This window comes from Antennarius striatus, chromosome 11, assembly GCF_040054535.1.
Source record: "Antennarius striatus isolate MH-2024 chromosome 11, ASM4005453v1, whole genome shotgun sequence".
NCBI lineage: Eukaryota > Metazoa > Chordata > Actinopteri > Lophiiformes > Antennariidae > Antennarius > Antennarius striatus.
Window position 1 is genome coordinate 13,696,042 of NC_090786.1, and position 27,072 is coordinate 13,723,113.

The 27,072-nt window shown below is 39.1% G+C and overlaps 3 protein-coding genes, 1 long non-coding RNA gene and 1 pseudogene across 4 annotated transcripts; 2 read left to right on the forward strand and 3 right to left on the reverse strand.

Annotated features, from left to right (window-relative positions):
• Positions 1-122: 122 nt before the first annotated feature.
• On the forward strand, positions 123-9,058 carry agpat5 (1-acylglycerol-3-phosphate O-acyltransferase 5 (lysophosphatidic acid acyltransferase, epsilon)). Its single transcript, XM_068327058.1, has 8 exons — positions 123-819; positions 1,349-1,418; positions 1,507-1,622; positions 1,734-1,823; positions 2,850-2,940; positions 3,630-3,791; positions 6,302-6,425; positions 7,081-9,058. Exons 1-8 carry the CDS (start codon positions 598-600, stop codon positions 7,304-7,306), a joined length of 1,101 nt encoding a protein of 366 aa, XP_068183159.1. The 5' UTR covers positions 123-597; the 3' UTR covers positions 7,307-9,058.
• A 1,983-nt stretch (positions 9,059-11,041) lies between these two features.
• LOC137603415 (uncharacterized) lies at positions 11,042-12,377 on the reverse strand. The gene is made up of 3 exons (XR_011037279.1): positions 12,014-12,377; positions 11,814-11,933; positions 11,042-11,732 (listed from the first exon to the last, which is right to left on the reverse strand). It is a non-coding gene; the product is annotated as an uncharacterized lncRNA (long non-coding RNA).
• Positions 12,378-16,927: 4,550 nt separating this feature from the next.
• LOC137603412 (glutathione S-transferase A4-like) lies at positions 16,928-19,734 on the reverse strand. The gene is made up of 7 exons (XM_068326858.1): positions 19,650-19,734; positions 19,446-19,565; positions 19,314-19,365; positions 19,050-19,182; positions 18,837-18,972; positions 18,599-18,724; positions 16,928-17,383 (listed from the first exon to the last, which is right to left on the reverse strand). Exons 2-7 carry the CDS (start codon positions 19,530-19,532, stop codon positions 17,246-17,248), a joined length of 672 nt encoding a protein of 223 aa, XP_068182959.1. The 5' UTR covers positions 19,533-19,565; positions 19,650-19,734; the 3' UTR covers positions 16,928-17,245.
• Positions 19,735-21,209: 1,475 nt separating this feature from the next.
• Positions 21,210-23,021, forward strand: tmem14a (transmembrane protein 14A). The gene is made up of 5 exons (XM_068326859.1): positions 21,210-21,341; positions 21,724-21,829; positions 21,963-22,064; positions 22,151-22,238; positions 22,677-23,021. Exons 2-5 carry the CDS (start codon positions 21,754-21,756, stop codon positions 22,717-22,719), a joined length of 309 nt encoding a protein of 102 aa, XP_068182960.1. The 5' UTR covers positions 21,210-21,341; positions 21,724-21,753; the 3' UTR covers positions 22,720-23,021.
• Positions 23,022-23,892: 871 nt separating this feature from the next.
• On the reverse strand, positions 23,893-27,058 carry LOC137603413 (glutathione S-transferase-like; annotated as a pseudogene).
• Between the last annotated feature and the right edge of the window lie 14 nt (positions 27,059-27,072).

A 27,072-nucleotide genomic window follows, 5' to 3' on the forward strand; every position in this document is an offset into this window, starting at 1 on the left:
TGCTCACGGTGTGCTGTCTCCCATTGGCTATTTTCTATGACGTCACCCGACCAATGGGCTTTGTCGTTGTTACGTGGCGTCTAACGTAGGGAGGCGTGTGTGACATTTGCTGGCACGAGCTAGTCAATGAGCAGCTAGCTGGGTAAAGAGAAGTAAAAGCGAATCGGAAATAAGTTGAGTTTTAACAAATGGGTAGTTGTTTAACTTGTTCTTTATTATCTCGTCTACACGAGGGAAGTATGTTTATGAAAAATGTAGCGTTTGCGCAAACTTGTGTGTAGAAATAAAATAGGCTAACGTTCTCTTTATATGACGTTAACTGACGGAGTTGAAGTTGAGATTTTTGTGAAGTGATAAAGACCATCGCAGTTGTTGTAGCACGGACGGACGTAAGCGCTGACTCGACTGCTAACTGTGACTTGCTCACAAGGTTAAAATTAGCTTTAGCCAGCTAGCTCCTCATTCCTTCCTTGCTGCAGCTGTGTCACTTTCTTATGCTGACCTGTCAGGGCAGGTGTGCAGTGAGAACAGTGTGGAGTGTTGGGGCCTCCTGCCTGCTTCAGGGATTTTTCTTACTTTAGTAGAAACCGAGGTTTGATGATGCTGCTGTCCTTGGTTGTGCACACTTACTCCCTGCGCTACTGGTTACCAGCCACGGTCATGCTGGGTACAGCCCCAGCCTATCTGCTGTCATGGGGGGTCTGGCGGCTGCTCTCATCTGTCTTACCAGCAAGAGTGTATCACAAGTTGGACGACCAGTTGTACTGCATATACCAGAGTATGGTCCTCTTCTTCTTTGAAAACTACACAGGAATTGAGGTGAGTAAAACCTTCCTGGAGTGTTTATGTTAATTATATATTGAGGTTGTTGCAGAGATGGATTAACTACATGCACCTTCATGCATACTTGCAGTTTCCTGAATTAAGTGTAAAGTTGAGCCAGACTTGTGTTTGCCAACATGATCTTGATAAACCAGATTCCCATCAAGAATGTCCACATTCTTTTGTCGTAGGCTTGCTGCTTGTCATACATTTTTGTAGGTTAGAATGTGCTAGAAAAGCAGCAGTAAATATATTTTTGATGCTGGCAAACCTTACGGTCTTTAATGAGCTACATGCAATGTCCTAACTGGAAATGAACTGTACTATAATAATGAAAAAACTTGAGTCTGGAATTATTTGTCAAAGTGGGCCAAAGTAGTCTGGACTGGAACAAATTCTCGATGTAAATATTTAACAAAAGCAAATACATCTTTATCTCAATGAAGGATTTTTTTTTTTTGCTTACTCACAGGACATCTACTGTTTTGCTTAAGTTAGTAATATCTTTTAATACTTTCTCTTTTAGCTTGTGATATATGGAGACATACCAAAGAACAAAGAGAATGTGATCTACCTGTCAAATCACCAATGTACAGGTAGGACATGTGCTTCGTCTATGTTGATAATTCATTGTCGTGTGCAGCGTTGTGCACATCTAACCTGTAACAACTGCTTTCCTGATAGTTGACTGGATCATTGCTGACATGCTTGCCATCAGGCAAAGTGCGCTTGGTCATGTCAGATACGTTCTTAAAGATGGACTGAAGTGGCTACCCTTATATGGATGGTATTTTTCTCAGGTAATGCAACTCTGTGAGTATTTGAATGTTACTTTGTGAATTGCAAATGTGCATCAAACTTGAATCGCCTTCTTGCACAACTGTTTTCATCAGAATGTTTGTCTGTTGCAGCATGGAGGAGTCTATGTGAAACGAAGTGCAAAGTTTAATGAAAAGGCCATGAAGAAGAAGCTCCTCTCTCAGACTCAGTCTGGAGCACCAGTAAGTTCACTGAAGACGTGTTCTAAGTTAGCTGTAGTGAGTTGTGCATGTAGGTTACTATTGTTACTTCTTACCTGCATATTTAATAATAACTACATAATACAATCATTTGTTCAAACTCAGCCTCCCTCTGTATTTTTTCTGGTTGTAAATTCTCTCAAGTGCTTCCTGCAATCACCTCCCACATCTGTCTTTCAGTCATCTTTTCTTATTTATTAGAGCATTTGCTTTACTTACATGACATCTGGAATTGTGAAATTAAAAATGAATGAATGATAGATATTGGATGCATAATTGTTACATTACTGTTAACTATGGATGAGTATTGTCTCAACAACCCAAAGGTACATTATGTAATTAATTGTGAAGTTTATCAGAGAATTTCAAATAATTCACAAAGACAGAAAATCAGTGTAAAGAGTACAGGGACTGAAAATGGCTTATTCTAGATAAATATAATCACTTGAGTGTTTACTTATCATCCTTGTTCCAGTATACCTGTAACTTAAATTTATCTCAAACTTTTAAAACAATTATGAAAGTAAAACTCACCCCCTGTTTGATTTCAATGATTCATAAACAGGTCATAAAATGTTTTAGAAAGGTTGCTGAATTGTTTCATTTACAAATGTGAGGATGTTTACACACACACTTTGATGTTGCAAATTAAAAAGTTAAAGTCGGTCTGAATTATTTTGTTTCCATGTTCAGGTAACTTTAAAAAAAAGAGTACAACTTTTGGTAATTAACGTTTGATAAAATACAGTGGCATCATGGTGAAACAGACACAGTTCTAAAACCTGAAGAATGAGAATATGCTGTTCATTGGCAACCTGAACTGTTGTTAAAATGAAATTTGAAAACCACGCATAAAGCCTTTCGTTATTGTATTTTTAGCCTTAGATGTTCAGCACAGTGTTTGTTTTTTTGTTTGACAATCCTGCAAATGTAAGATTTTCTTTTTTTGTTACTGCAGAAACAACCATCACTGAAAACTTTTTCATTTGACATTTTCTACCCTCACAGATGTACCTTGTCATCTTCCCTGAAGGAACACGTTATAATCCAGATCTCAAGAATGTCATCGCAGACAGCCAGGCTTTTGCTTTGAAAGAAGGTAATGGCATGAAAGCAGCTATTTACTGCTGTGCAGATGCATTCTAAATCAGCATTTATTTTAAGACTTATTTTCAAAGTTAAGTTTCAGGTTTCTAAAAGTGACAAAAAGGAAAGATTTTGTGACAATGGAAACATTTCTGTTGGCGGTCTAAAAAACATCTGAACTTCCTTTTGAATCATTGTGTTTATTCCATTTTGTTGAAGTATTAATACCTTGAGTTTTATAAACATTGCTATACATTAATTTATTTTGTTAACATGAAAAATTTTAAATTGTGATCTATATTTAACTGCTATGTCCATTACTGCAGGTAAAATACAGTTAAACATGTAGCATCAACGTTATTACGATCCTTTTGTAAAGTGTGACCTAAAGGTTGGCTCACATGCAGAGATTAAGCTTATCCCTGAAAACCTTCCCCCATTATAAGTCATATGACACATGACATTATCTGCTGTTAGTGATGTCGTAGGTCATGGAGGATTCTGCCGCATTGACCACAAATTGTGCAGTAACTGATCAATAATACATCATATACTGTTAATATCTTTATTTTTCAAGCATTTGGGATCCATCAGAAATTCCCAGTTTTTAAACTGCTTTGCTTGGTATGTTATCTTTTCAACACCTCTTTGAGGTTTGACGAAATCTAGAATTAAATCAGTTCTTTTACATCTCTACTATAGGACTGGCTGTTCTGAAACACACGCTGACACCCAGAATGAAGGCCACTCACATAGCTAGTCAGATCATGAAGGGCCACCTGAACGCCGTGTATGACATCACTGTGGCTTATGAGGGAACGCTGGATGCCTCTGGTCAAAGAACACCTGCCCCATCAATGCCGGGTAAGCTTACAGCAGTCATACAGCCTACATGAGAAGCATCTTGTTAACATTCAGAGTCACATATTTTTCTGTCATGCATGGTGTGCTGTGGAGAAGAAAATGAACACATCATGTTTTACTTCATTTTCCATGGCAATTCAGTGTATTGAATACAAGACTTTTTGAATTGTCCCAACAGATGGACAGTGGTTTCATGTTTTCCCTCCACATTTACACCAAGAAATGTAATCTGACTGCTTCACTTGTTTCCTAACGTACCACATTGGCAAATCCACCAGGCCTACCTAAACAATTTGAAGAATGTTGGCAGAACCAACGTGAGCAACATGATTATCAGTGTTTTGATTAATGTATATGTAAAGTCATGCACACTCAGTAATGAACCACAAAGCAAACATCACCTATTGCAACCCCATGTTCCTGTAAACAACAAGACTCCTTGTTTTTGAGTTCTTAATTATTTTCTGTTTCTCAAATGCCATTTGAATGTTAAAAAAAACATCCCGTTTCATTCAGGAATAAACATGGATGTGTTTCCAGCAAACACGACAAAGAATAGATGAACATTCTTCTCATCACGCACTTCCTGGTCTCATGTGGTGAAGGTGACTTCTGTAAAATCACAGGAACAACATGGAAGTGACGGTAGACTGTTCCGTCACCTCCACAGGAGTGTCCCTTTCTTTTGTTATTCTTTTAACCTCCTTTCTGACAAAAGTTCTGTCAAGCCTCAAATCACAACTTATCATACATTATTTGCTTCAGCAGACTTTATAAAGAAATATGTTTGAATACAAAGTACCTGTAGCCTTGAAGTCAGAATTGCAACTTCCTTGTTGATTATCGGGCCAATAAACAGTCAGTTAGTGAAGAAGAGAATATTTCTTATTGCTTGTGGTTGGAAAAATGCCGTTCAAATCTGAATGACAAGTTGGTTTCTGTTACCAAACGAGGAACATTGCCTTATTTGGTCGCATGTTTTTTACAGGAAGTCATAATAGCGTTGCTTTTACTTGGAACTTCTCTCAGTGAAAAATTATCATGTTGATTAAATAAAAAAATAAAGGTTTGTTTTTGTATTGTTGATTAAAATATTAGCTTTGAAACCAATGGATGTATTTAACACTGATGATCCCTGATCATTGGCGTCTTAATACTATCAATGGTGTTGACCACAACTTTGTGAAGAGACATACAGCATAGGGGCCAGAATTTAGAATAAAAAATAATAGAAGGCAGTTCTCACACTGTCACATTCTTACAATTGTTTTTTGTGTGGTTGGGCTGTTTGATCACAAATGGACTGCTGAAAACATGAGAAATCCTTCACAATGACTAATAGTGATTACTCCATCTCACACCTAAACATACTTTTGTCATAGAAAAAAGGACACCGCCTGAATAAACCACATTGTGGTGTTTTTTTCCCCCCTTCACTTATCAGAAAGTGATTTTCAGAAGGTACCATCTGTGGTCTGACTGGACTCCGGGCAGTTTGATAATTTGTCCCCGGATTAGAGAGGACGAAGTCTGAGACTAATCTGATTATGTAGAGTGAGTAAACTATGAGTCACAGTCCGTTTGGCGTGTTACACCGGAGGAAAAAATCATTAAAAAATCATTAACAAATACCCGTAGGACACGCTTCGTCTCCTCCGCTTGTGAGGAACGTAAGGTGTGCACATTTATCCAAACTTACCAAACCAAATGAGAAGCTTTGGAAGACCACATGTGGCCTGTAGGCTGCTGTTTGATGATCACTGGTTTTTAAATGGACTGAATTGGGAGAAGACAAAGTGTTGATTTCCTCCAATCCACACACACAACCTGTATTGTAAGCTCATCTTTCCTTTAGTCAGTAGTTTCATGATAGCAGAACCCAAAAAACCTCCGCGCATGAGAACTGAAGACACACTTTACTTGTGGGGATGAATGTTGTGTTAGTCGTCACTCCTCCTGAACACCCCCCCTTTCTCCACCAGAGAAGAAACCTTTCACTGCTGGATTCGATCAAGTTTCCTCTTTTGGCCAGAGAGGCAAGTTTCCTGATAATATTGCATGTTGTGGAAACAGGAAGTTGAAGGTCTCTGGGGATACACGCGCGGCCTTGAGTGTTCACACTTTGCTTTTTTATTCGTGACCCTTTTCTTCCTTTACTTAGCACTCTGAGACTGAAAACATCTATTTGATGAAAATTGATTTAAGTAATGTTGTCTATCTCTGAATACATGGTATTCCAGATATTACACTGGACCATGTCTACTCTTTAACTTGTCTGTATTTCTACCTTGATTTGACCTGGTCTTCCTATTTAGATTGTCATAATTTCTCCCTGTGGTTCAGCAGTTTGTCTAACAAGCTGCTGTTCTCTTGAATTAAAGTGATTGGGCACCACAGCAGCCCTGTGTAATTGTCACCTTGTCCAATTTTAAATACTTGTTCTACGTGCCGTTTTTCTGAAAGGCTTTTCCTGTTTTTGTTTAGTCTCCTTATTTTTTTGTTTTTGACAGAATTCCTGTGCAAAGAATGTCCTCGAGTCCACATACACTTCGACCGTGTGGACATAAAGGAAATTCCTGCAGAGCCAATGTTTTTCCGCAGGTGGCTGCACGAGCGTTTCGAAATCAAGGACCGGTGAGTGTGTGTGTCCAGACATATGATTGATCTGTCTTGCTCTTGGTCTCAATGCCAGTCCCTGATTAGTTCCTGAAATTTTTGATGTATCCATCTGCAACAATTTGGGTAATGGAGTTATTTAAGCTGTCAGGTCAAAAAAAATCTGGTTGCAGCTTTTCAAAATGTTGTGTGTGTGTGTCTGTGTGTCTGTGTGTCTGTGTGTCTGTGTCTGTGTGTCTTCTATGACTTAAACTAAAGATTTTTATCTTTTGTGCCATTTGTTACAAAAATAAGACAAAGTTGGCTATGATTATGTGGTTTGTGATTGGTAGTTTTCATAATTTCCAAGGAACTAAACCAAATGATTAGACTATTGATGAGTGGAAGATTAAATTACTATTAGCTGTATCCCTAAAATGTGTTTTGGTGCCAGAAACGGACCAAATTACTGATGGAGACTGTGAATAACTTTACATAACAGATGCTATCATAAAAAATCTTAAAATGAGCCTTACCTCAAAAAGCCACATTGTGATTTAGTAGCAGTGTTTATGCTACAAAAGTGTGACTTTGTTCCAGGCAGATTTTTGTTTCACTCTGCTTTTTTTTTTTTTAAACTTGTGCATTTCCAAAGTGAATTTAATTCCTAAGAGAGTTATCTGTCTTTTTAAAGGCTGCTGACAGAGTTCTACAAGTCAGACGACACAGACAAAATATGCAAGTTCCCAGGGGAAGGCAAGCCTTCTCCTTTGAACCTCTCTAAAACCCTCCCACCTGTGGTTATCCTCGGAGGACTGACACTGCCGTTACTTCTGACGGAGAGCGGCAGGAAACTGTATGTGAGAACCTGGGTGTACGGGACGCTGCTGGGCTGGCTGTGGGTGAACTTTTTTCCTTAACGAACAGAGTGAAAGGTTTCTATGAATGTGACGCACAAAGACACGGAGAGATGTCACCATTTTCCTGTATCAGATCAACACAAGGTGTGTTCCAGATGCAGTGCAGCATCTGTTTGGAGGCTCAGAGATTCAGCCCAAATGTCTTGCTCACTGATGGCCTTGAGCTTAAGTCTGAAATGGAGAAGTGTTAAGCTGTTTATGCTTCTTGTTCGCTCGATTGATTTGGATTTGCAACCTAATATGATGAGAAAACATGAGCGGATTTCTTGAAAATTATTAGATTCCTTAAATGTCCGTCAGTCTCTGCTATGAAGTATTAATACCTATTAACTCTTGAAATAATTCCCTCCCATCATATTTAGCCAAGTATAGAATTTCTGCATGTCCACTTTCCCATCCAACATTGGCCAACTTTAAAGCTCGTATGTCATTTATTTTAAAGAACTCAAATCACATGTAAGATGTCAGCTACTGTATGTAACTGACACAAAATAATACACTGACTCGATGACAACAATTTAAATGTCAGTTATTTATGCCAAGTCCCTTGTCCAGAGGATTTTGCACTTAACTCATTTAAAGTGATTTTTTATTTTATTTTACGCCTATAGAACAAAATAAAATGCATGCATTCCTCTACAACTTCTCAAGCAACATGACACCAGCTGCATAATATTTGTTGTGATATCACTTTGTTTCATACTGAAAATGAATGTAGCAGTTAAGAAATGTCAATTATGCAAATAAGAGATTCTTTAAATTTTCTACACCCAAGATTTTTATTTTACTGTACTTGATGTCTTTAAAATATGCTTTGGTGTGAATTTCAGAGTCTGTCATCTATGATGCTGCGGTGAACTAATGGAGGAATGCATGATAACAATGTTTCACCAATGTAAAGTATTTAGTTTCTTTCATGCATTGCCAAAACCTGGCGTATGTTCCATGTATGTAAGTTCAGCAATACTTGTTTTAATGCCAGACAAAGTAATTCCATGTCTATTTTTTTGGCTTAATTACATTTTAAATACGTATATTTGGTAATGGTTTGATTGCTTTTGTATTTTTTTACTTAAAATGCCATGCTACAGCTTACATGAGAATATCTACCTTGCAAAAAGCTGACAAAGCCATGTTAACTGTATATCACAGGTTGATGTGCTCTCAAAGCCATTTGTGTTTTTATTACCACTGTATTGTGAAACGCACTGTATTTCCATTGCTGTTGTTTACTGTGCTGAAATTGTTGCATTTTCCACTAGTCACTTTACGTACAGTATGTGCCGTGTTGTCTCCCCATAAAGTTAGACTTTGATGTTTTCTTCATGCAAAGCTCAGTTTTTACATGTCGCTCCAATACCTCACTTGAATAATCCTTCCTTCTGAAGTGACCCTTGTCAGCCATTTTATAGAACTTTTTATGCTGACAAGATCAGATTGTAACTCATCAGGAAACTCTGTAGACTGTACTTAAATGCCAACAGATTTTGTAAATGAGTGCCTTCTCTTTGGAGGAGCTCGTCCTCAGTCCTCCCACAGAGGGCCAATGGCTTTTTTCAGCAGGTGACTTCAAAGAGAGCTGCTGCTCACTGCAGCATGTGGTCACGTTGTATACAGTTCATAGTGGCTTATTTTGCTCTAAGAATGCATTGATTTACATTTTTCAAAAGACTATTATCAAATGATGAAACCTTTAATGTGCGCAAGTTCTGGAAGTGGGTTCAGGGTGAAAATAAAGTTTTGTTTTGGTGAGATTGTTTTGGTTTCTTCCATGATTTTGAAAAAGACCAATCCTGAAATACTTGAAGTTGAACGTTTGCTGATCTTTCTTAAAGCAATGTTGACTGATCTAAACATACATATCCATAGTGCTATTCTTAATCTCACCAGATTAAAAATTTATGCTGTGTTTTTCTAATTTTCATATTCAACTTAATTTTTTTGAGTGCTTTTGGATGAAAATTCTGAGGTAAGAGTCATGGTCATATTTGCTGTCAGACACCTCTACAACCCATAACTGTATAGTATTATATGTTGTATGTTGGCTTTTACTAGAGTCCACTGTATACTCAACTAAATTTTTGTTAAACATTCACATGTTTCGCACTAAGACTCACATATGATCATGGTAACACAAGCTAAGCAGAGCTACGAAGGAAACATGATCACCGGAATAGTCGTACAGTGACATCTAGAGGTCTGATGGGTGTATTGCTAGGTTAACTTGTTTGTGACCTGGCTAGAATTTCTGTAAACAGAAATTTATTTTTTTAATGGACATTTTATACTGCTTGAATGACCTCAGACCACCTTTTCCCCTCTATAATGAGAGACATAAGGTAGATGGAGCCTTTTGAAATGAAGGTCCATTCCTCAGGGGGTGTGTAGTTGCTGGATATTTGGAAACATTGCTGTTGCAACCAACCAAATCATGGTGAACATGCTCATTCTGAATGCAAACTGTTTTCAGCTTTCAGGATCTTTGTAACATTGGGCCAGGCATTATCAAGCTTTAACACGGAGCGATGGTAGTGAATGAATGGCTTTGTGCATTTAAACTACCGACAATATACATATTACACCAGTGTTCATTGTTCTTAGCGTATGCCCACTTTTACTTTAAACCCTTCAGAGAACTGCTCACCAACATGCTGAACACCTGTGCAGTCATGTGCCTGGTGAGATCATTACCTCTACAGAGGTAATAATCGTGCTTTTCCTTGATGGTTTCACACATTTTACACTGCATTATTGTTCAAAGCAGTAATTGCAAATATTTTTCAGGCAGCCAGTCTCTGATGGTCCTGATGGTGAGGAAATTAGATATTGGGGTTCAATGGTTGTGAATCCAGCTGCCAAATTATCTGACATAAAATCCTCACAAAAAGATTGGAATCTCTGCATTAGAGAAATAAGGAAGATAGAATGCAACCAGCAACATTCCTCAAGCAAAAAATGTTTTTATTTGTGAAACAACTTTCACACTAAGATGGTCACATATGATCATGGCAGTTTTCTTTCATCCTATTATTTTTGACAACCACTCAGCCTATGGAGGGTCTCAGAAGTGTGTTGGCATACCTCTGCTGGCATTGGGTGAGAATTGAGTACATTCTGAACAAGTGGTAGTACTTATACAGTAAGTACTAAGCAGACATGTCCATTTATGATGGTAATGCAGTATCTCAACATACACAAATGCCATTGATCCAGATGTTGTACATTGAATGCAATGCCAACAAGAGGAATGAACCAGATCAGAACTGGATCAAGGCAATGGTAATTTAACTTTAAACACCTCCATGACGGTCTTTGCATATGTGGCATCCGGCTGGGGCTTTCTCTTACTGCCTGGGAGTAGGAACCTTTTAATGGCAGGAATTTGGGTCATCCTGCCCTCGAAAGACTGGAAGAAACACATTAAGTCATCTATAAACAGAGCATTCAGTATTGGTTTCATACCATTTATACCACTTTTAACATATTGCAATTTCACAGGAAAAATCATCATTTTAGATCTATATTTAGTCATTAAGCAGACCCTTGTATCCAAAGTGATTTACAAGTGAAAAACACAATCAAGCTATCATACCACTGAGACATACAGTACGTAAATAAAAATGAAATGGGGGGGGGGGGGGGGGCTTTGGATTTGAGGGACATAATCCAATTTAGTCTTCTCTATGGTTCAGCTACCACCCCCCTTCCCCCCCACTTCCCACTAGCTCCCCCGAGATGTTTTCCATCTTGCAGTAAGTTCACCAGAGTCTGTGCACCCGTTGCCCGCCCCATCTCAAAGAACAAGCCAGTCAGCCTTTGGACTTCTGATCTTGCTGCCGTCTTTCCAAATTTTCAATACACTCGAGCAACGCTCACTCCAAGGAGCAGAAGCCTTGTTATCATAAATTCAAACAGATAAAATTCCCCATCATCCTGTTTAGAAAGAATCGCCCAGCACTAGACTATTACAGCTTCCAAGAGTCCCTCATGTAGACTACAGCGAACGTCAGGACAGATGGGTTCCCCCTGACCCGTATTCCTTTGTCAAAATAATTTTATTAATTGATTAGGGAGCCCAGCTTATCAATTCCATACTGAGTCCAGATGGTTTCGAAGAGACAGTGAAAACAGGAGTTCTCCAGACAGAACAGAAAAGGCAGTAATGGGAGACCGAGAAGGAAATTACAAGAGAAAGGGGGGAATATGACCGTCCTCACTGAAAGCTGAAGGGAAGTAAAGGGTTGTAATGAGGGAAGCAGTAATGGAGAGATGCTCTGACAGTGTTTGAGCAGTCATTCCACCACTGGGGAAAGAAGTGTGGATTGCTGTGCCTGTACTTCTGGCTTCGCCAGATGACACTCATGTCATTGTGGGTTACATTTTTTTGTCCATGAGATCCATCCGTCCCTCTGAGTACATGTTGATCCTGAGGAAAAGCATCACTTCATTACTTCAAAATGATTCAGGTTTGTTCATAAAGGACAGGAAAGCTTCAGATTTTACTCACCTCCACTTCTGCAACTGTCAAAAGCCAGCGGATTGACACCATCTTCCCTCTTCCATTGAAATAATACAGCATAACTCTTCCAGCCATGGTTTTGGTGTTTTCTGAATGTTAACCTCTAAACTGTAAAGAGAGAAATATTACTGATTTGACATTTTTATCAACTTGTATTTGACATATTTGGCAAAATGAGCACCACTGACTGCTCTGTGAGGAAATCCGTGGGAAGGAAGGCATTCAATCTGAAGTTGAAGTGTTTATATAATAGTGACGCAATGAAAAAAAGAATGCTGACACAGAGAAAACAACTGGTTATTGTGATTGGTTGGTTTTGGCTAAAAGAAAGATGGCTCATAATTCATAAATTATTCATTCATATCATTGCTGAAATAACTTAGAACTTCAAGACAATGGGTATTCTTAAGTTTAAAAAACATTTTATGTAATTCAGTATCCATATTTACTATCAAGCTCCATCATTTGAGACATTAATATGACACACACACTTCATTATAGTTATCAAATATGTATTAACAGTTCTCAATCTTCTCAATTAAAAAAAAGATAGTGGTCTGTTTTCTGCTAGTTTTTCAAATCTGTTGAAGGTTATGTTTCATGTTATTCAAATAATGTCATTTTATGGTAATGATTGACCTACCGAAAATTTTAATACATTTCTGATGTTATCTTCGGTAAAATACTACTGTTTGAACTTGTGTCCTGTACGCTGTATGTTGAAAAAGTTAACAAAACAAAAGTAAAAGGTTTATTCATAGATTTATGGTAAAAACAAAGTACCTCATATTTTTTATTGAATGACCCTCCATCCTCCCAAAGGCAAACCCTGCCACAGTGGCAGGAAAGACTACCTGGTAACTGGCAGAAAGTTCTATGCTGATAATTGTTGAAACTTAGCTATTGATTTATGTTATAATACTATAAATACAAAACTACACCAAACTCTACATGATTTGTTTTATCTTGCTTTAAAGTTGGCCTTGCTGACGACATCATACCAAAACTCATCAGGAGACTCAGACATTATTTCAGACAATATTTCAATACCGGCACATTTTTTGCTTTGAAGGAGCTGATTCTCAGAGAGAGCCAGTGGCTTTTTTCAGCAGAAAACAGCATGGAGGCCTTCTGTTAGACCTGCCGCTCACTGCGTCATGTGGTCACATTGCTCGTGGTTTAAAAGAGTTGAGCAGACCAAAACTCTCTTGTCCTCAGATACCCATTGATTCCAGAAACAACACAAAATTAATTATGTTATTCATTCATTCATTCATTTTCTTACCGCTTTATCCACTGTAGTGGTTCTTGGGGAGCTGGAGCCTATCCCAGCTGGCTCAGGGCATGAGGCGGGGGAAACTTCGGTCATGACTCTAGTGCTCTACGGAGCCAGACAGAGCACACACTCATTCCTATGGTCAATTTGGGACCATAAAATGTATTACAGTAACTTTGTCCAAAGGCCAGTCTGTGTGCCAATCACAGCCATAGGTCAGATTTTATAAAGCTCACTTGTTTTGTCTAAAACATGTTATTTTTTGACCATCACAGAGTGCCCAAATTGAGTGTGCAGTTCCTTTACTTATCTCATGGAGGCAGCGTCACGTAACAGATGTTTATCAGCTGCCATAAACCTTCAAAGAAGCAGAAGACTGACTTTTGAAGCAATCACACCCCATGCTTTGCGATGTCAGTACTCTTCTTGGGAGGGGTTATCATTCCAGATAGCTCTGCAGGTGTTCACAGTTGATCTTTGACCGTCTAACCAAGCAGATGGTGCTGGATTTCCGGCGGGCACCACCCTCCCCACAGCCAGTAGTCATCGGGGGTAAGGAGGTGGAGGTAGTGGGGACTTATAAGTACCTGGGGCTGCAGCTAGACAGTAGACTGGACTGGTCGCACAACCTGGACTGTGTATACAAGAAGGGTCAGAGTAGGTTGTACTTCTTGAGGAGGCTGGCCTCCTTCAACATCAGCTCTAATCTGCTCAGACTGTTCTACCAGTCCATTGTGTCCAGTGTGCTGTCTTACGCCATTGTGTGTTGGGGTGGTGGTGCCAGGAAACGGGACACAGAGAGACTCGACAGGCTCATCCGGAGGGCTAGCTCTGTGATTGGTCAGGATCTGGACTCAATACAGACTGTTCTAGAGAGGAGGACTATGTCCAGGTTTAGATCGATCCTGGGTAACACCACCCACCCCCTGCACACCACCTTCACCCAGCAGAGGAGCTCCTTCAGTGGCAGACTGCTGTCACCAAGCTCCTCCACTGAGAGACTAAGGACCTTCTTTGTGTCTCGTGCCATCAGAGGGCACAACCACTCTCTCAGAAGGAGGGGGTCTGAAGCCGCAGGGTCATCAAGGTCGGGTGAGAAGGGATAGACGTGGGGGGCCTGGGACGCACTGTGGATGCACTGTGGGACACTTTGTGGGGGTCCTTAGTCAGTTTACAGCTCAGTTCATCCACGTGTTACTGATCACACATCATCTACACCCAATGCTCTTTCTTCTCCTCTTCTCCAATGTCCCTATGCTTCCTTCCTTTTATTCTAGGTTCTTCTGTTTCCTGTTGTTATAATTATGTAACAGCATGTAAATAATGTAACTTATACAACGTCTTTTGGCTGTGCCATTACTTTCTGTCATTGTTATGTGTATTTATTGTATCTCTTGCGAGCAGATGTCACCTGAATTTCCCTTGGGATCATTAAAGTATATATCTATCTAAATGAAATCTCTCCATACTTACTAATACTGTTAATACTTGTATGCTAATACATACACTCACCAAACACTTTACTGGGTACACCTTGCCAGTACTGGGTTGGACCCCCTCTTGTCTTCAGAACTGCATTAATCCTTCGTGGAATAGATTCAACAAGGTACTGGAAACAGTCCTCAGAGAGTTTGGTCCATATTAAATTGATAGCATCCCATTTGTCAGCCACACATCCATGTTGGGAATCTCCCATTCCACCGGATCCCAAAGATGCTCGATTGGATTCAGATCTGGTGACTGTGGAGGCCATTCGCAGCAAGTGAACTCTGTCATGTTCAAGAAACCAGTCTGAGATGATTCAAGCTTTATGACTTGGCAGGTTATCTTGCTGGAAATAGCCATCAGAAGATACACTGTGGTCATGAAAGGATGGACATGGTCAGCAACAATAATGACGGAGGTGTTGGTTTTGGTACTAAGGGTCCCTAAGTGTGCCAAGAAAATATCCACCACCACATTACACCACCACCCCTAGCCTGAACCATTGATACAATGCAGACCAGCCAAGGGTTTTAAATCTTCTGTTGTTCAATTTTGGTGATCCTATGTGAACTGCAGTCTAGGTTTCCTGTTCTTAGCCGACAGGAGTAGCACTTGGTGTGGTTTTCTGCGTTGTAGCCCATCTGCCTCAAGGTTCAACATGTTGTGCATTCAGAAGTGCTCTTCTGAATACCTCGGTTGTAACAAGTGGTTATTTGATCTACCGTTGCCTTTAAATCAGCTTGAGCCGGTTTGGCCATTCTCCTCTGACCTCGAGCAACAACAAGGGATTTTTACCCACAGAACTGCTGCTTACTAAATAGTTTCTCGTTTTGGGACCATTCTCTTTAAACTCTAGCAATATGGTTGTGCATGAAAATCCCAATAAATTCTGAAATACTCAGACCAGCCTGTCTGGCGCCAACAACTATCCCACGTTCAAAGTCGCTTTAATCACCTCTCTTCCTCACTTTGATGCTTGGTTTGAACTGCAGCACATTGTCTTGACCATGTCTACATTTCTGAATGCGTTGAGTCTCTGCCATGAGATTGGCTGATTAGGAATTTGCATTAACAAGCAGTTGGACAGCCTGTGTCTAATAAAGTGACTGGTGAGTGTATAATAAGCTATCCAAGAGTTACCATGTTGAAACATTGAAGGAATTCAACTTCAGCTGTCAAACACAGAATGGATGGCAGACTTGGCTTCTTTGATTGACATAATGAAGCATCTCAATACGCTGATTGTCAGCCTTTAAGGAAAAGATATAGTCATGAGCCAACTAGTTGCACAAATGACAAATTATGACCTGCACCTTTTCTAGAGACACTTCTAGAGTCACTAACAGAGCCCTGCTCTGTTAGCATGGTTGACATAGTTGGCAATATTTAATCATTCGTCTTCAGTAACCGCTTCATCCGCTGTCATTGGTCATGGGGTGCTGGAGCTCTTCCTAACAGATTGGGGGTGTGAGGTAGGGTACACTATGGGCACGACACCAGTGCACCGCAGAGCCACATGTTAACAGGCAAACACACACACACACACACACACACACACACACACTCACACACACTTACACCTACGGGCAATTTGGTTTCATCAGTTTAACTAAGCTGAACACTTTTGGAGGTGAGAGGAAGCTGGAGAGAACCCACACAAACATGGGGAGAACATGCAAACTGCACAGAGCAGGACTCAAACCAAGAACTGCCTTGCTGTGCGGTGACAGTGTTACCCACTACACCACTGTGCTGGTTGATAATAAGGGTGTGCACGTAAAGCGGTACAAAGCTGTCATTCCACCACTCGCTGCTGAATTCAACAACTACTTTTTGGATTTTTTGTCGCTAAGGAAAATTATGTGTTGTTATTGTCCTTTCCTTTCACCATGGACCCTGATGAGGCTCCACCTCACCTTGAGCTGGAGCTGATGGCGCTTAAGTTTGACAGCGATGACGCAGATGTCTACAGTGTCTTTTTACCAACAGCTGGATAAGGGGAACTTTCTGGATGGGACATTTGCTCCATGTATTCGTTTGAGCAAACTTTCCCTCTTAGGAACTTGAAAATGTGTTTCAGATCAAGACTAAATTACCCCAATGACATTAGATGCATGTGTAGCCCTGCCTTCCAACTAGATATGCCATGCATACTGAGACCCAGAGCTCAGCTTCAACTTGGCGTTAGTGTCAGTGGCTTATCCGTTGTTGTGTTGTTCTGTTATTGTCAGTGAATATTGGTTCTCGGGCCCATTCCCATTAACAAATCTGTCTATCTTCACAAAAAGATCGGAAACCCCTGCATTATAGCAATAAGGAAGACAGAAGGCAACCAGCAACATTCCTTAAGCAAAGACCATATATATTTGGAATACAGGTGTCACATACGATCATGGCAGTTTGTTTTTTTTCATTTCATCTAGGTATTTATTTTTTCAACCACTTATCCCATGAAGGGTCTTAGAAGGGTGTTAGCATATCCCTGCTGACATTGAGTGAGAGCAGAATACATCTTGGACAAGTGAGAGTACTTATATGGTAAGTGGAATGTCCATTTGTGACAGTAATGCAGTATCTCAACATAAACAAATGCCATTGATCCAGATGTTGTACATTGAATGCATTTCCAACAAGAGGAATGAACCAGATCAGAACTGGATCAAGGCAATGGTAATTTCATTTTCAACACCTCCATGACGGTCTTTACATATGTGGCATCCGGCTGAGGCTTTCTCTTACTGCCTGGTAGTAGGAACCTTTTAATGGCAGGAATCTGGGTCATCCTGCCCTGGAAAGACTGGAAGAAACACATCAAGTCATCTATAAACAGAGCATTCAGTATTTGTTTCATACCATTTATACTTAACATATTGCAATGTCATTGGACAAATCATCATTTTAGATTTACGTTTAGTCATTTTCTGAAATTTCAAGACCTGAGTCACTGCTAGACAAAGGTGTCTGGTGTGCTGCAATTGATTTGTAAATGTAGTTGATAGCTCTGGGGGGGGCGGCCGGCAGAGGGACACATTCAGGCTTGTGTATTCTGTCTGCAGCGATGTGCTGTGAGGTTCACGGCGGTGAGACACCGAGGTTAAAGTCAGTTCTAGGAGTAAAACACCATCACATTTGCCAGTAAAGTAGCCGCCTGACACGCAAAACTGGTTAAAAAATTGTTTAGGACACACAGCAGCAAATAGCTGCATCTCACCTCCAACTGGACTACCGATCGATCGAAACAATATTTAATTAATAAACGAAGACGAACGTCGGAGTTTAAATATCTGCTTCGAACTTCAGATCAGGAAATAATCCGCTCTGTCCTCACTGACTGCACTCGTAATGAATTTAACCAGTTTTTAATGTCAGGTTTTTTAATATGCGTGTTGACTTCTTTCTAAGATGGCAAAGTGATCAAGTGATCAGGTTTTCTTGATGAGGCTCAGAATGGTTCAATGAAATAACAACAGGGCCGTTCACAGTTGATTAAAGGTACTCACAGTCATGAGTTCTCTAGCTAGTGGACAGATAGCGCAACTACAGCCACTAGTTTTTTAAATCTATTTTAAAAATTTTTATTATATGCGCCTTATAATCCGGTGCGCCTTATATATGAAATAAATTAAAAAATAAACAATTAATTAAAGGTGCGTTTTTTAATCCAGTGCGCCTTATAGTGCAGAAAATACTATAAGGCGCAGTAATTGGATATCCCGCAGTTGTACGTATCTATGACTGTTTGTAAGTCAGATGTTTGTATCTTGAGGACTACCTGTAATAGAGACGAAGGAGGGAGGACAAAGATCAGTGCTGTGAGGAGAGCAGGGGAAATGTTTGAAGTTACAGACGGACACCGCTGCTCTGACAGTGTTTGAGCAGTCATCCCCCACTGGGGAAAGAAGTGTGGATTGCTGTGATTGTACTTCTGGCTTCGCCAGATGACACTCATGTCAACGTGGGTTAAATTTTTTTATTTGTTTATCCACCAAAAATCTCACTTATAGACACTTACCTTTACATTGGGAAAGTCTGCAAGAATTCCAGCTAATTTCTCCTCCAGCATCAGGGTGCATTCAAGTAGCTGCACATCTGCACAGCTCAGTCTACCTCCCACAAGATATATGGAACCAGACAGAACCTGTGAAGTTTGTCAAAGAAATACAATATCTAGTTTACCTGTCAGGGATCAGATGCAATTTTATCAGTTCCTGAGCCGTTTCATTTAATATACAAAGTAAAATGAGTAAGACCTTTTCAAACACTGGAAGGTAGCGCTCTTTAGCTTTACTTTGGATTTCATCAAGCTTTTGTTTTGGGTCTGGAATGAAGGGCAGGATCATGATCATTTCCATGAGATCAATCAGTCCCTCTGAGTACATGTTGATCCTGCGGAAAAGCATCACTTCATTCCGTAAAACTAAAAGGGGTAAAATCTCCCAACATGTCAACAAAATGAGTCATACATGACACGGTCTTTAAGATCCTTTCCATGAAGATTGTACTTGTCTGCAATGTAATTCAAAATTGCTTTTGACTGAATAAGCTGCATGCCATCTATCTCCACCATGGGAAGTTGTTGAAACATTAGAGCTCCGTCTGCAGAGGAAACACAGCAGCCGGCACTCCCATTGGTAAAAGATTAATTCATTGTATGAGACCTTTGCCTCATAATTTGCAATGTAATTATTTGCCAAGGAATTAGACCACAGAGATTAGAGACAACTCACCACTCAGGAGTTTTTCATACTGCTCACGAGTTGTTATATAAATCTCATCAAACTGTGAACATTAACAACAAATTCAGAGAAAATGATGCAGGTTTGTTCATAAAGGACAGGAAAGCTTCAGGTTTTACTCACCTCCACTTCTGCCACTGTCAAAAGCCAGCGGATTGACTCCAGCTTCCCTCTTCCATTGAAATAATACAGCATAACTCTTCCAGCCATGGCTTTGGTGTTTTCTGAATGTTAACCTCTAACCTGTAAAGAGAGAATTATTACTGATTTAGCATTTTTATCAACTCTTAGTTGGCATATTTGGCAAAATATATGAGTAACACTGACCGCTCTGTGAGGAAATCCGTGGGAAGGAAGGCATTCCAGAGTGAAGTTGAAGTGTTTATATAATAGTGACGCAATGAAAAAAAAGAATGTTGGCACAGAGAAAACCACTGGTGATTGTGATTGGTTGGTTTCGGCCAATAGAAATGTAACCGGGTGGAAATAAGAAACCTAACTGTTGCTAAAATATGTAGGGGGAAAAAAGTTAAAATATGAGAAACATATTAAACTTATGTTCTTTCATTTAGAACACCTTTTTTATTTTAAGTCATACATTTATCATTCAATCCAAACAACCTTACTTATTTTAATCTTCTTTTTCATTTATAATTTCATTTTATCCCAGAGGTCTTCTGCTTCAGTAGATGGTCCTGTGAAGAAACTTTTAAAAGTGATTCCATTGGTTCGTTTCAGTTGAGCTGTGTTGCTATTGGCTAGGGCAACGTATGTCCCGCCCCCTTCATGCGAGGAACGCGGTAATAGTGTGTAAACGAAACAAACTGAGAGCAGCAAGACGGTAACAGAGACACGGAGAATTTATGTGATAAAACTTGTTAAAAAAAAGTCTTTATGTTGGTATGAGAGACTGTGCGAGCAGATAAAAGTTTGTGAACCACTGAAGCGACCCTGGGAACATCAAGTGTTTGTTTTATTACTTTCTTGTACTTTTTTTGATACCCTGAGATTCTGGACCCTGGATTTGGAATGATTCTCTCCTTGAGGAGGAGATGGCGAGCTACCCGAGTGAACTGAACTCTTTTTGGGAAAAATATTTTATTTTATTTTATTTCATTAAGGGTGCACCAAGTAAAAAACAAAAGACAATTTCAAACAACAACTAAAGTGACTGCCGGCAGTGGTTAAAATTTATTTCTTAAAAGTGTTAATACAGTGTTGCTGAAAATGACCCGTGTGTTCTCTTTTTTTACTCATTGCGTGTCCAACCTTTTTCCAACTTAGCCCTACGAACCTAGTGTGTACTTTTACCTGTAAAGGAGGTTACAGAAACATGGTTCATTTGTAAATTATTGATTTATCGTGATTACTGAAATAACTTCAAGACAACAGATATTTTTTAGTTTAAAAACAATTACAATTAAACCAGTATTCATATTTACAATCAAGCTGCATCATTTGAGACATCAGTATGACACATTATTCATTATAAGGTATCAAATATACATTAGCAGAGACATTTTAGATGTTTGTGGTGGTTACAAAAAGACTTCATTTGTTAAAGGTTATATGATTAATTATGTCTTGACAATGTTTATCTATATTATTGAGTAAATGACTTATCTAATTATTGGCGGCATATTTTGCTCTGACTATGCATTGATCTACACCCAGTTTTCAAATTCCTTAACTCTTAAAGTTCTGTCAATGGGTTTCAGAGTGAAATAAAAGAGATTTTTCTATTGACTCTCTCTGCTGTTTTACGCTACAATTATATTTTGTTAACACACAAAAAAAGAAAAAACAAAAATAGCATGTACTGAACTCTTCTGCCAAGTGTCAACTTTAAATTTCGTTTACATAACTTTCCCATTTTTCCATGTGGCCCTGAACACATCGCGAATCAAACAGCGCATGCGTAGATGTGGCAGGAAGTACGTGCTGTCACGAATTGGGAGGTAACGACAGAGGTAGTTGCCAACATTTTAAAGTGCTGCTGCTCGTTTGGTTGAACTCAAGGTATGTAACATAGCATGGCGATTAATAGAGCAGTAAACTTCAATTGACATATCAGTTAGAACATCACGATTCGTAGAATTGTCACTGTGAATGCGCGGCTACATATATTTGTAATCTCCATGTATTATTGTATTTTGCTTTCAAAGATCTTACAGTGACACCTAGAGGTTGTTTGAGCTTATTGCAGGGGTAGAGTGTGAAACTTCTGTACTATTAAAAGCTTAAGCCCTGGTAATAATTATTCAATAACTTATAAACCAGTAAGGCTTTGAGTTTCAATGTTATTTAAGCAAGTTAAATGGTGGAGCATTGACTTTGCTTAAAGTTTGTTTGAAAACCAATGAGTTTCAAATATGATTGGCTTTGCTTTTTGTACTTGAAGACAAGCAGAAACGACTCCTGTTGGACTAGGATGGCAGTGGACTGGATTGGATTCGGCTATGCTGCAGCCATTGCCTTTGGAGGATTTCTGGGATACAAGAGAAAAGGTCAAAGCTCAATCTTGATAACTTTATAAGTTTGCTTTTGTCAGAAATCTCAACCAATCCTGCTACATTATCAATTAATGAAATAGTTAACCCTATGTGTAATCATCACCATAATATTTGTGTTTTATTTTAGGCAGTGTGATGTCCCTGATGGCTGGTATCGTTTTTGGGGCATTATCTGCTTATGGTGCATACAACATCTCTAATGACACCAAGGACATCAAGTTCTCACTATGTGAGTCTGGTTCAGCCAGTTCTTTATGTAGAAAGCTGTCTAACTTGTCCCTTCAGTGCCATTTCATGTTGTTTTCTTGCTTCCAGTGGCCTCAGGAATGCTCTCAGTTGTGATGGGAATGCGATACAAGAAATCTGGAAAGCTGATGCCTGCTGGTATAATGTCAGGTCTAAGGTAAGAACCAGACTTTCTCAACGTGTATTATACATTCATGAATCATCCACACTTTATATTAGCAAAGTCAGTGTGGAATAATAGAAAATGCATCAAACTTCAGGACTGCTGTACAGCTTACTTTATCTCTAAGTCTATAATCTCTGACAGAACTGAAAAGAAGCTGCGACAGTATTTAAATGTCAACGTATTATGTAAATGTGTGACTCCTTTTTGAGGGAACTAGTACTGTACTTAGCCTTCTCACAGCGAGCCACAGTGGCTTTTCCCATGTGGGTGACTGCATGGTGGTGCTGCTGCTCCCTGCTTTTAAAAGATCACAGAGTGCATTGATTTATCTTTGTGTGTGTGTGTGTGTGTGTGTGTAGGTACATACAATTAGCTGAAAGATGACTACAAGAATTAAGCATTCATGAAATTCCTTCTTTTTCCTCACAGTCTGTTGATGGTATTCCGGCTGTTACTACTCATCATTGTGTGACGACAACACCGACCAGATGAAGGGCCTCTTCTCAATGAAGCATTCCCAGTTATCACACTAAATGAGCTTTGTGATAATATTCTTGTGACCACAAAACCACACAACTGCTACATTGTTCAAAAGATTATCTAGTACTGTAATCTAGTTCTGGCAGCAGCACAGACGTGTCAGTATTGTGAATGCTGTAGTTGTAACAGTTTTACATTCAGCAGTACAACATCAGGCTGTTGTCTGTCAGAAGGCTCAAGTATTTTAATGATCGAAAACAGAAAAAGTGTAAAGAATGGAATGTGTAATCTTCACTACTGAAATGTCTTTAAGAAATAAAGTTGATATATTTGTGATTTCTAAAAAAAATACAAGCTGAATAAATTAATGTTATTTTTAATGTTTTTATTTTAATGCAAAAGGACTGGCGGCCAAGATTTTTCAGAGAAGGGGAACAAAAAACAACATTTCTCAAATAAAAGTGCATGAAACTCACATTTCAACACAGACCACATAAGAGTTCTCACATCACTGGATTCCTCTGTCTGACAGTAGTGGTAGTAAGCAGTATTTTGTAAACAAGCAAATTTGAGTGATGCACATGGATCACAATTTATGTTAGCATAAAAAATAGATACTTTATTAATCCCGAAGGAAATTGTATATATCCACTGCTCAAGCATTACATAACGAATAAATACTGGATAAACACCAGGAGAAAAAGAAACACTGACATCATAGGACATACCACAAGACATACACTACACTAACAGACACATGCAGCAGTAACAGGACTTACATACTAAACTATAACTAACATATAAACAGTATAAAGTTAAAATATAAACAGTATAAAATTAAATTAAAATATAGACAGTATAAAATTAAAATATAATACAGGGGCACGGGGCATGAAGGAGGACCTCAGCTTCTCTGTGGAGGCGCTATGTGGCAGCAGTCTGCCGCTGAAGGTGCTTCTCTGCTGGGAGAAGGTGGTGTGTAGGGGGTGCCTGGTGTTGTTCATGATAGCCTTAACTTTAGACTTGGTCCTGCTCTCCAGAAGCGTATCCAGAGTCCAGGCTCAGCCCAACAACTGAGCCCGCTCTGCGGATGAGTCTGTTCAGACGGTCCATATCAAACTCATCTCTCAAATATTTTGCATTGCCAAATGAGGCAGTTTTTTTTAATGAAGTTAATGACTTTTTGAAAAGACCTCCCTGATGGTCTTCACATAGTTTTCATCTGGCTGAGGCTTTCTCTTGCTCCCTGGTAGTAGGAACGTCTTCATTGAGGGGTTCAAGGTCATCCTGACCTGGAAAGCCTGGGAAGAAGATCAGGGACATCCATACTATTGCTACTAAGTGCTATTCTGATGTCATTTTCACATCAAAGTCTGTTTCTGTTGTTTTCCATGCAGCTTAAGGAAGTGTTCCTTTATTTTTGCCAGAGCCAGCAAGTTTGCAACTTGACATTGCAAATCATGCAGAGCGCTGACTCCCATCACGTTCCGTTATACACTACATGTAAATTCACGTTGCACATATTCGTCCGACCACTTTCTTTTTTTTTACTCCAACATAGTTACTATGAATTAAAATATTAAGAAAGCAATCAGGTGACGTATCATCATGACACGCATAAATCGACTACTGAGTGCGCAAAATCCCCTGTAGCACAGGTAGGTTAATCGATGTAGCGTCACGTGATCACCTACAGCCAGTGATGGCAAAGGGGGGCGTGTCATCACGAATTTACTTCAATACAAAATATAACATGCTAACGCGAGCAACAACAAAACGATACATAACGTAAATGCACAGAGATACCTTGGAAAGTGCTGTTACTTCTCTGTTAATCTTACAACAAATCTCACGTTAGCTTTTATGTAATTTATATATTTTGCGGAGCACAACATCCGACCATCTTACCGGAGCAGGGTGCTGGGCGGAACTGACACCAGACATCTGCTTCCGATCTGCTTTATGTAGACTCCAGTAGAGGGCGCTATTGAACCTCTCAATGCAGGGTGAACTACTGTATATGCAGACTATATAAATACTTTAGCAGGAATTTCACGAAAATAAATAAAGTATTTCTTATACACGTTACAAATGTACTCTGTGCAATGTTTTTGTAATGACTGCTGCTATGGAGTCCTCTGCTGCGCAGTAAATTCCTACATTCTTGACGGCTCATTCTAAATTTATTTCTATAATTGCTTATTTCTTATACCTGTGTTCTGTTTTTTTTATACTTGTTCTCTTGCACCTGAGTTTTTGTTGTACACTTATGTATGATGACAATAAAGGCTTTCTATTCTATTCTATTCTATTCTATTCATTAATTTAGGGCAGATTTTTATTTAAGTTTTAATTGTATTTGAGTTTTGATTACACTGAAATGATTTTTGTGACACTGAAAACATAATTTTTTTTAGAGAAATGTCATACATGGTTTTATTACGCTAATCCCAAATAATTAACCCTTTCTTAAAGGACCCCACATACATTACAAGTATAGATATTGGGAAGAAATTAATCTGCAAAAATGTCAGTACAAGAGTGAACTTTGACAAGGTGTTGTCATTAGCGTGCTAAAGGCTGGCATTTCACAACTGTGCAACAACACAAGATTGAATCAGGATCAAACTATTTGCCTGCTACACCTATGTAACTGGTTTAGGCCAGCCTGTACATGCCAAAAAACACAAACAAAAAAATCCACTGAGATATGAAGGACTTTGACTCTGAGGTGACATTTCTGCTGGAAGAACACTGTCACTGTATGAGCCCAGTTTCTGGAATCTGCATTAGCCTGCTGTGAGCCCAGACCTAAACCCCACTGAGAACCTGTGGACCGCCATCTTTGAGGGTGACATCACACCACAGGACGTTACTGCGTCAGTCCATGAAGAACAGGATTGCTCCAGAAATGATGGGGACAGACTAAATTCTGATTGTATAAAGTGTTGTTAACTCAGTTTACATTTGAAAACAATCAAGTTTTGAGTTAGATCTGAATGGTGCTTGATTCTACTGATTTTTTTTTAATGTTTCATAGAACACATATAACTATATATATTTCAAATATAAACACTGGTGTAGTTTAATTCTCTTGGTTGTATATTCCCTAAGACAGTTTGTCCCTTTTAGACACTTACCTTTACATTTCGAAAATCTGCAAGAATTGCAGGGAATATCTCCTCCAGCATCAGGGTGCATTCAAGTAGCTGCACATCTGCAAGGCTCAGTCTACTTCCCACTAGAAATATATACCCATTCAGAGCCTGTGATGTTTGTTAAAGAGAAATATTTAATTTATTTATATAATCACCACATCCCAATTTAACATCTTGGGATTTTAAATCCATTTTATGAAATATACAAGATAAACAGTACAGTAACACCTTTTCAAACACTAGAAGGTAGCGGTCTTTAGCTTTCCTTTGAATGTCGTCCAGCTTTGCTTTTTTATCTGAAATGAAGGGCAGGATCATGGTCATTTCCATGAGATCCATCAGTCCCTCTGAGTACATGTTGATCCTGAGGAAAAGCATCACTTTATTATGGAACACTCAAAAAGGTAAATCTCCCAACATGTCAACAAAATGAGCCATACACGACACGGTCTTTAAGATCTTTTCCATGAAGATTGTACTTGTCTGCAATGTAATTCAAGATTGCCTTTGTCTGAACAAGCTTCATGCCATCGATCTCCACCATGGGAACTTGTTTGTTGAAACATTAAAGCTCCGTCTGCAGAATTCATAAAAAAAGAAAATGAAATTGACAGTTTCATACATAAGATTATTTTAAAAAACAACAGAAAAGTGCTTGGTGTCAGTTTTTGACATGAGAAAGTAACACCTAAGCAAAAGCCGCCCAAAAACCTAAACAAAATTATAATGAAGCAAATGACATGAAAGTTGAAGAAAGACATTCTGTAAACCAATGTTTTTGAAAGCAACTCACCATTCAGGAGTTTTTCGTACTGCTCACGGGTTGTGAGAAAAACCTCATCAAACTAAATACAAACAGATTGAGAGAAAATGATGCAGGTTTGGATTCATAAAGAAGAGCAAAGCTTCAGATTCCTCACCTCCACTTGTGCAATTGTCAAAAGCCAGTGGATTGACTCCATTCTACCTCTCCCATTGAAGTAATGCAGCACAACTCTCTCAGCCGTGGCTTTGGGTTTTTTTTCTGAATAAAAAAAATTCATAATCATAGTCACATATCACAGTATTAACTAGCATATATATGAAGTATTTTCACTTAGAGATTTTACATTGCCGTACATGCAGTGTAGAATTCAAAATGGATTGAGTAGAAGTCATTAAGCTGACGTCTTTATATGTCAGCGAAA

Coding starts and splice junctions, on each gene's coding strand:
- agpat5 (XM_068327058.1), top strand. CDS start 598: ATGATGCTGCTGTCCTTGGTTGTGCACACTTACTCCCTGCGCTACTGG. Junction 2,941..3,629: donor GGCTTTTGCTTTGAAAGAAG/GTAATGGCATGA, acceptor TCTCTACTATAG/GACTGGCTGTTCTGAAACAC. Junction 6,426..7,080: donor CGTTTCGAAATCAAGGACCG/GTGAGTGTGTGT, acceptor GTCTTTTTAAAG/GCTGCTGACAGAGTTCTACA.
- tmem14a (XM_068326859.1), top strand. CDS start 21,754: ATGGCAGTGGACTGGATTGGATTCGGCTATGCTGCAGCCATTGCCTTT. Junction 21,830..21,962: donor TCTGGGATACAAGAGAAAAG/GTCAAAGCTCAA, acceptor GTTTTATTTTAG/GCAGTGTGATGTCCCTGATG. Junction 22,239..22,676: donor GGTATAATGTCAGGTCTAAG/GTAAGAACCAGA, acceptor TTTTCCTCACAG/TCTGTTGATGGTATTCCGGC.
- LOC137603412 (XM_068326858.1), bottom strand. CDS start 19,532: ATGGCTGGAAGAGTTATGCTGTATTATTTCAATGGAAGAGGGAAGCTG. Junction 19,183..19,313: donor GTATGAAAAACTCCTGAGTG/GTGAGTTGTCTC, acceptor TTTCCTCTGCAG/ACGGAGCTCTAATGTTTCAA. Junction 17,384..18,598: donor CAGACTTTCCCAATGTAAAG/GTAAGTGTCTAT, acceptor TGTTTCTTCCAG/TCTTTCCAGGGCAGGATGAC.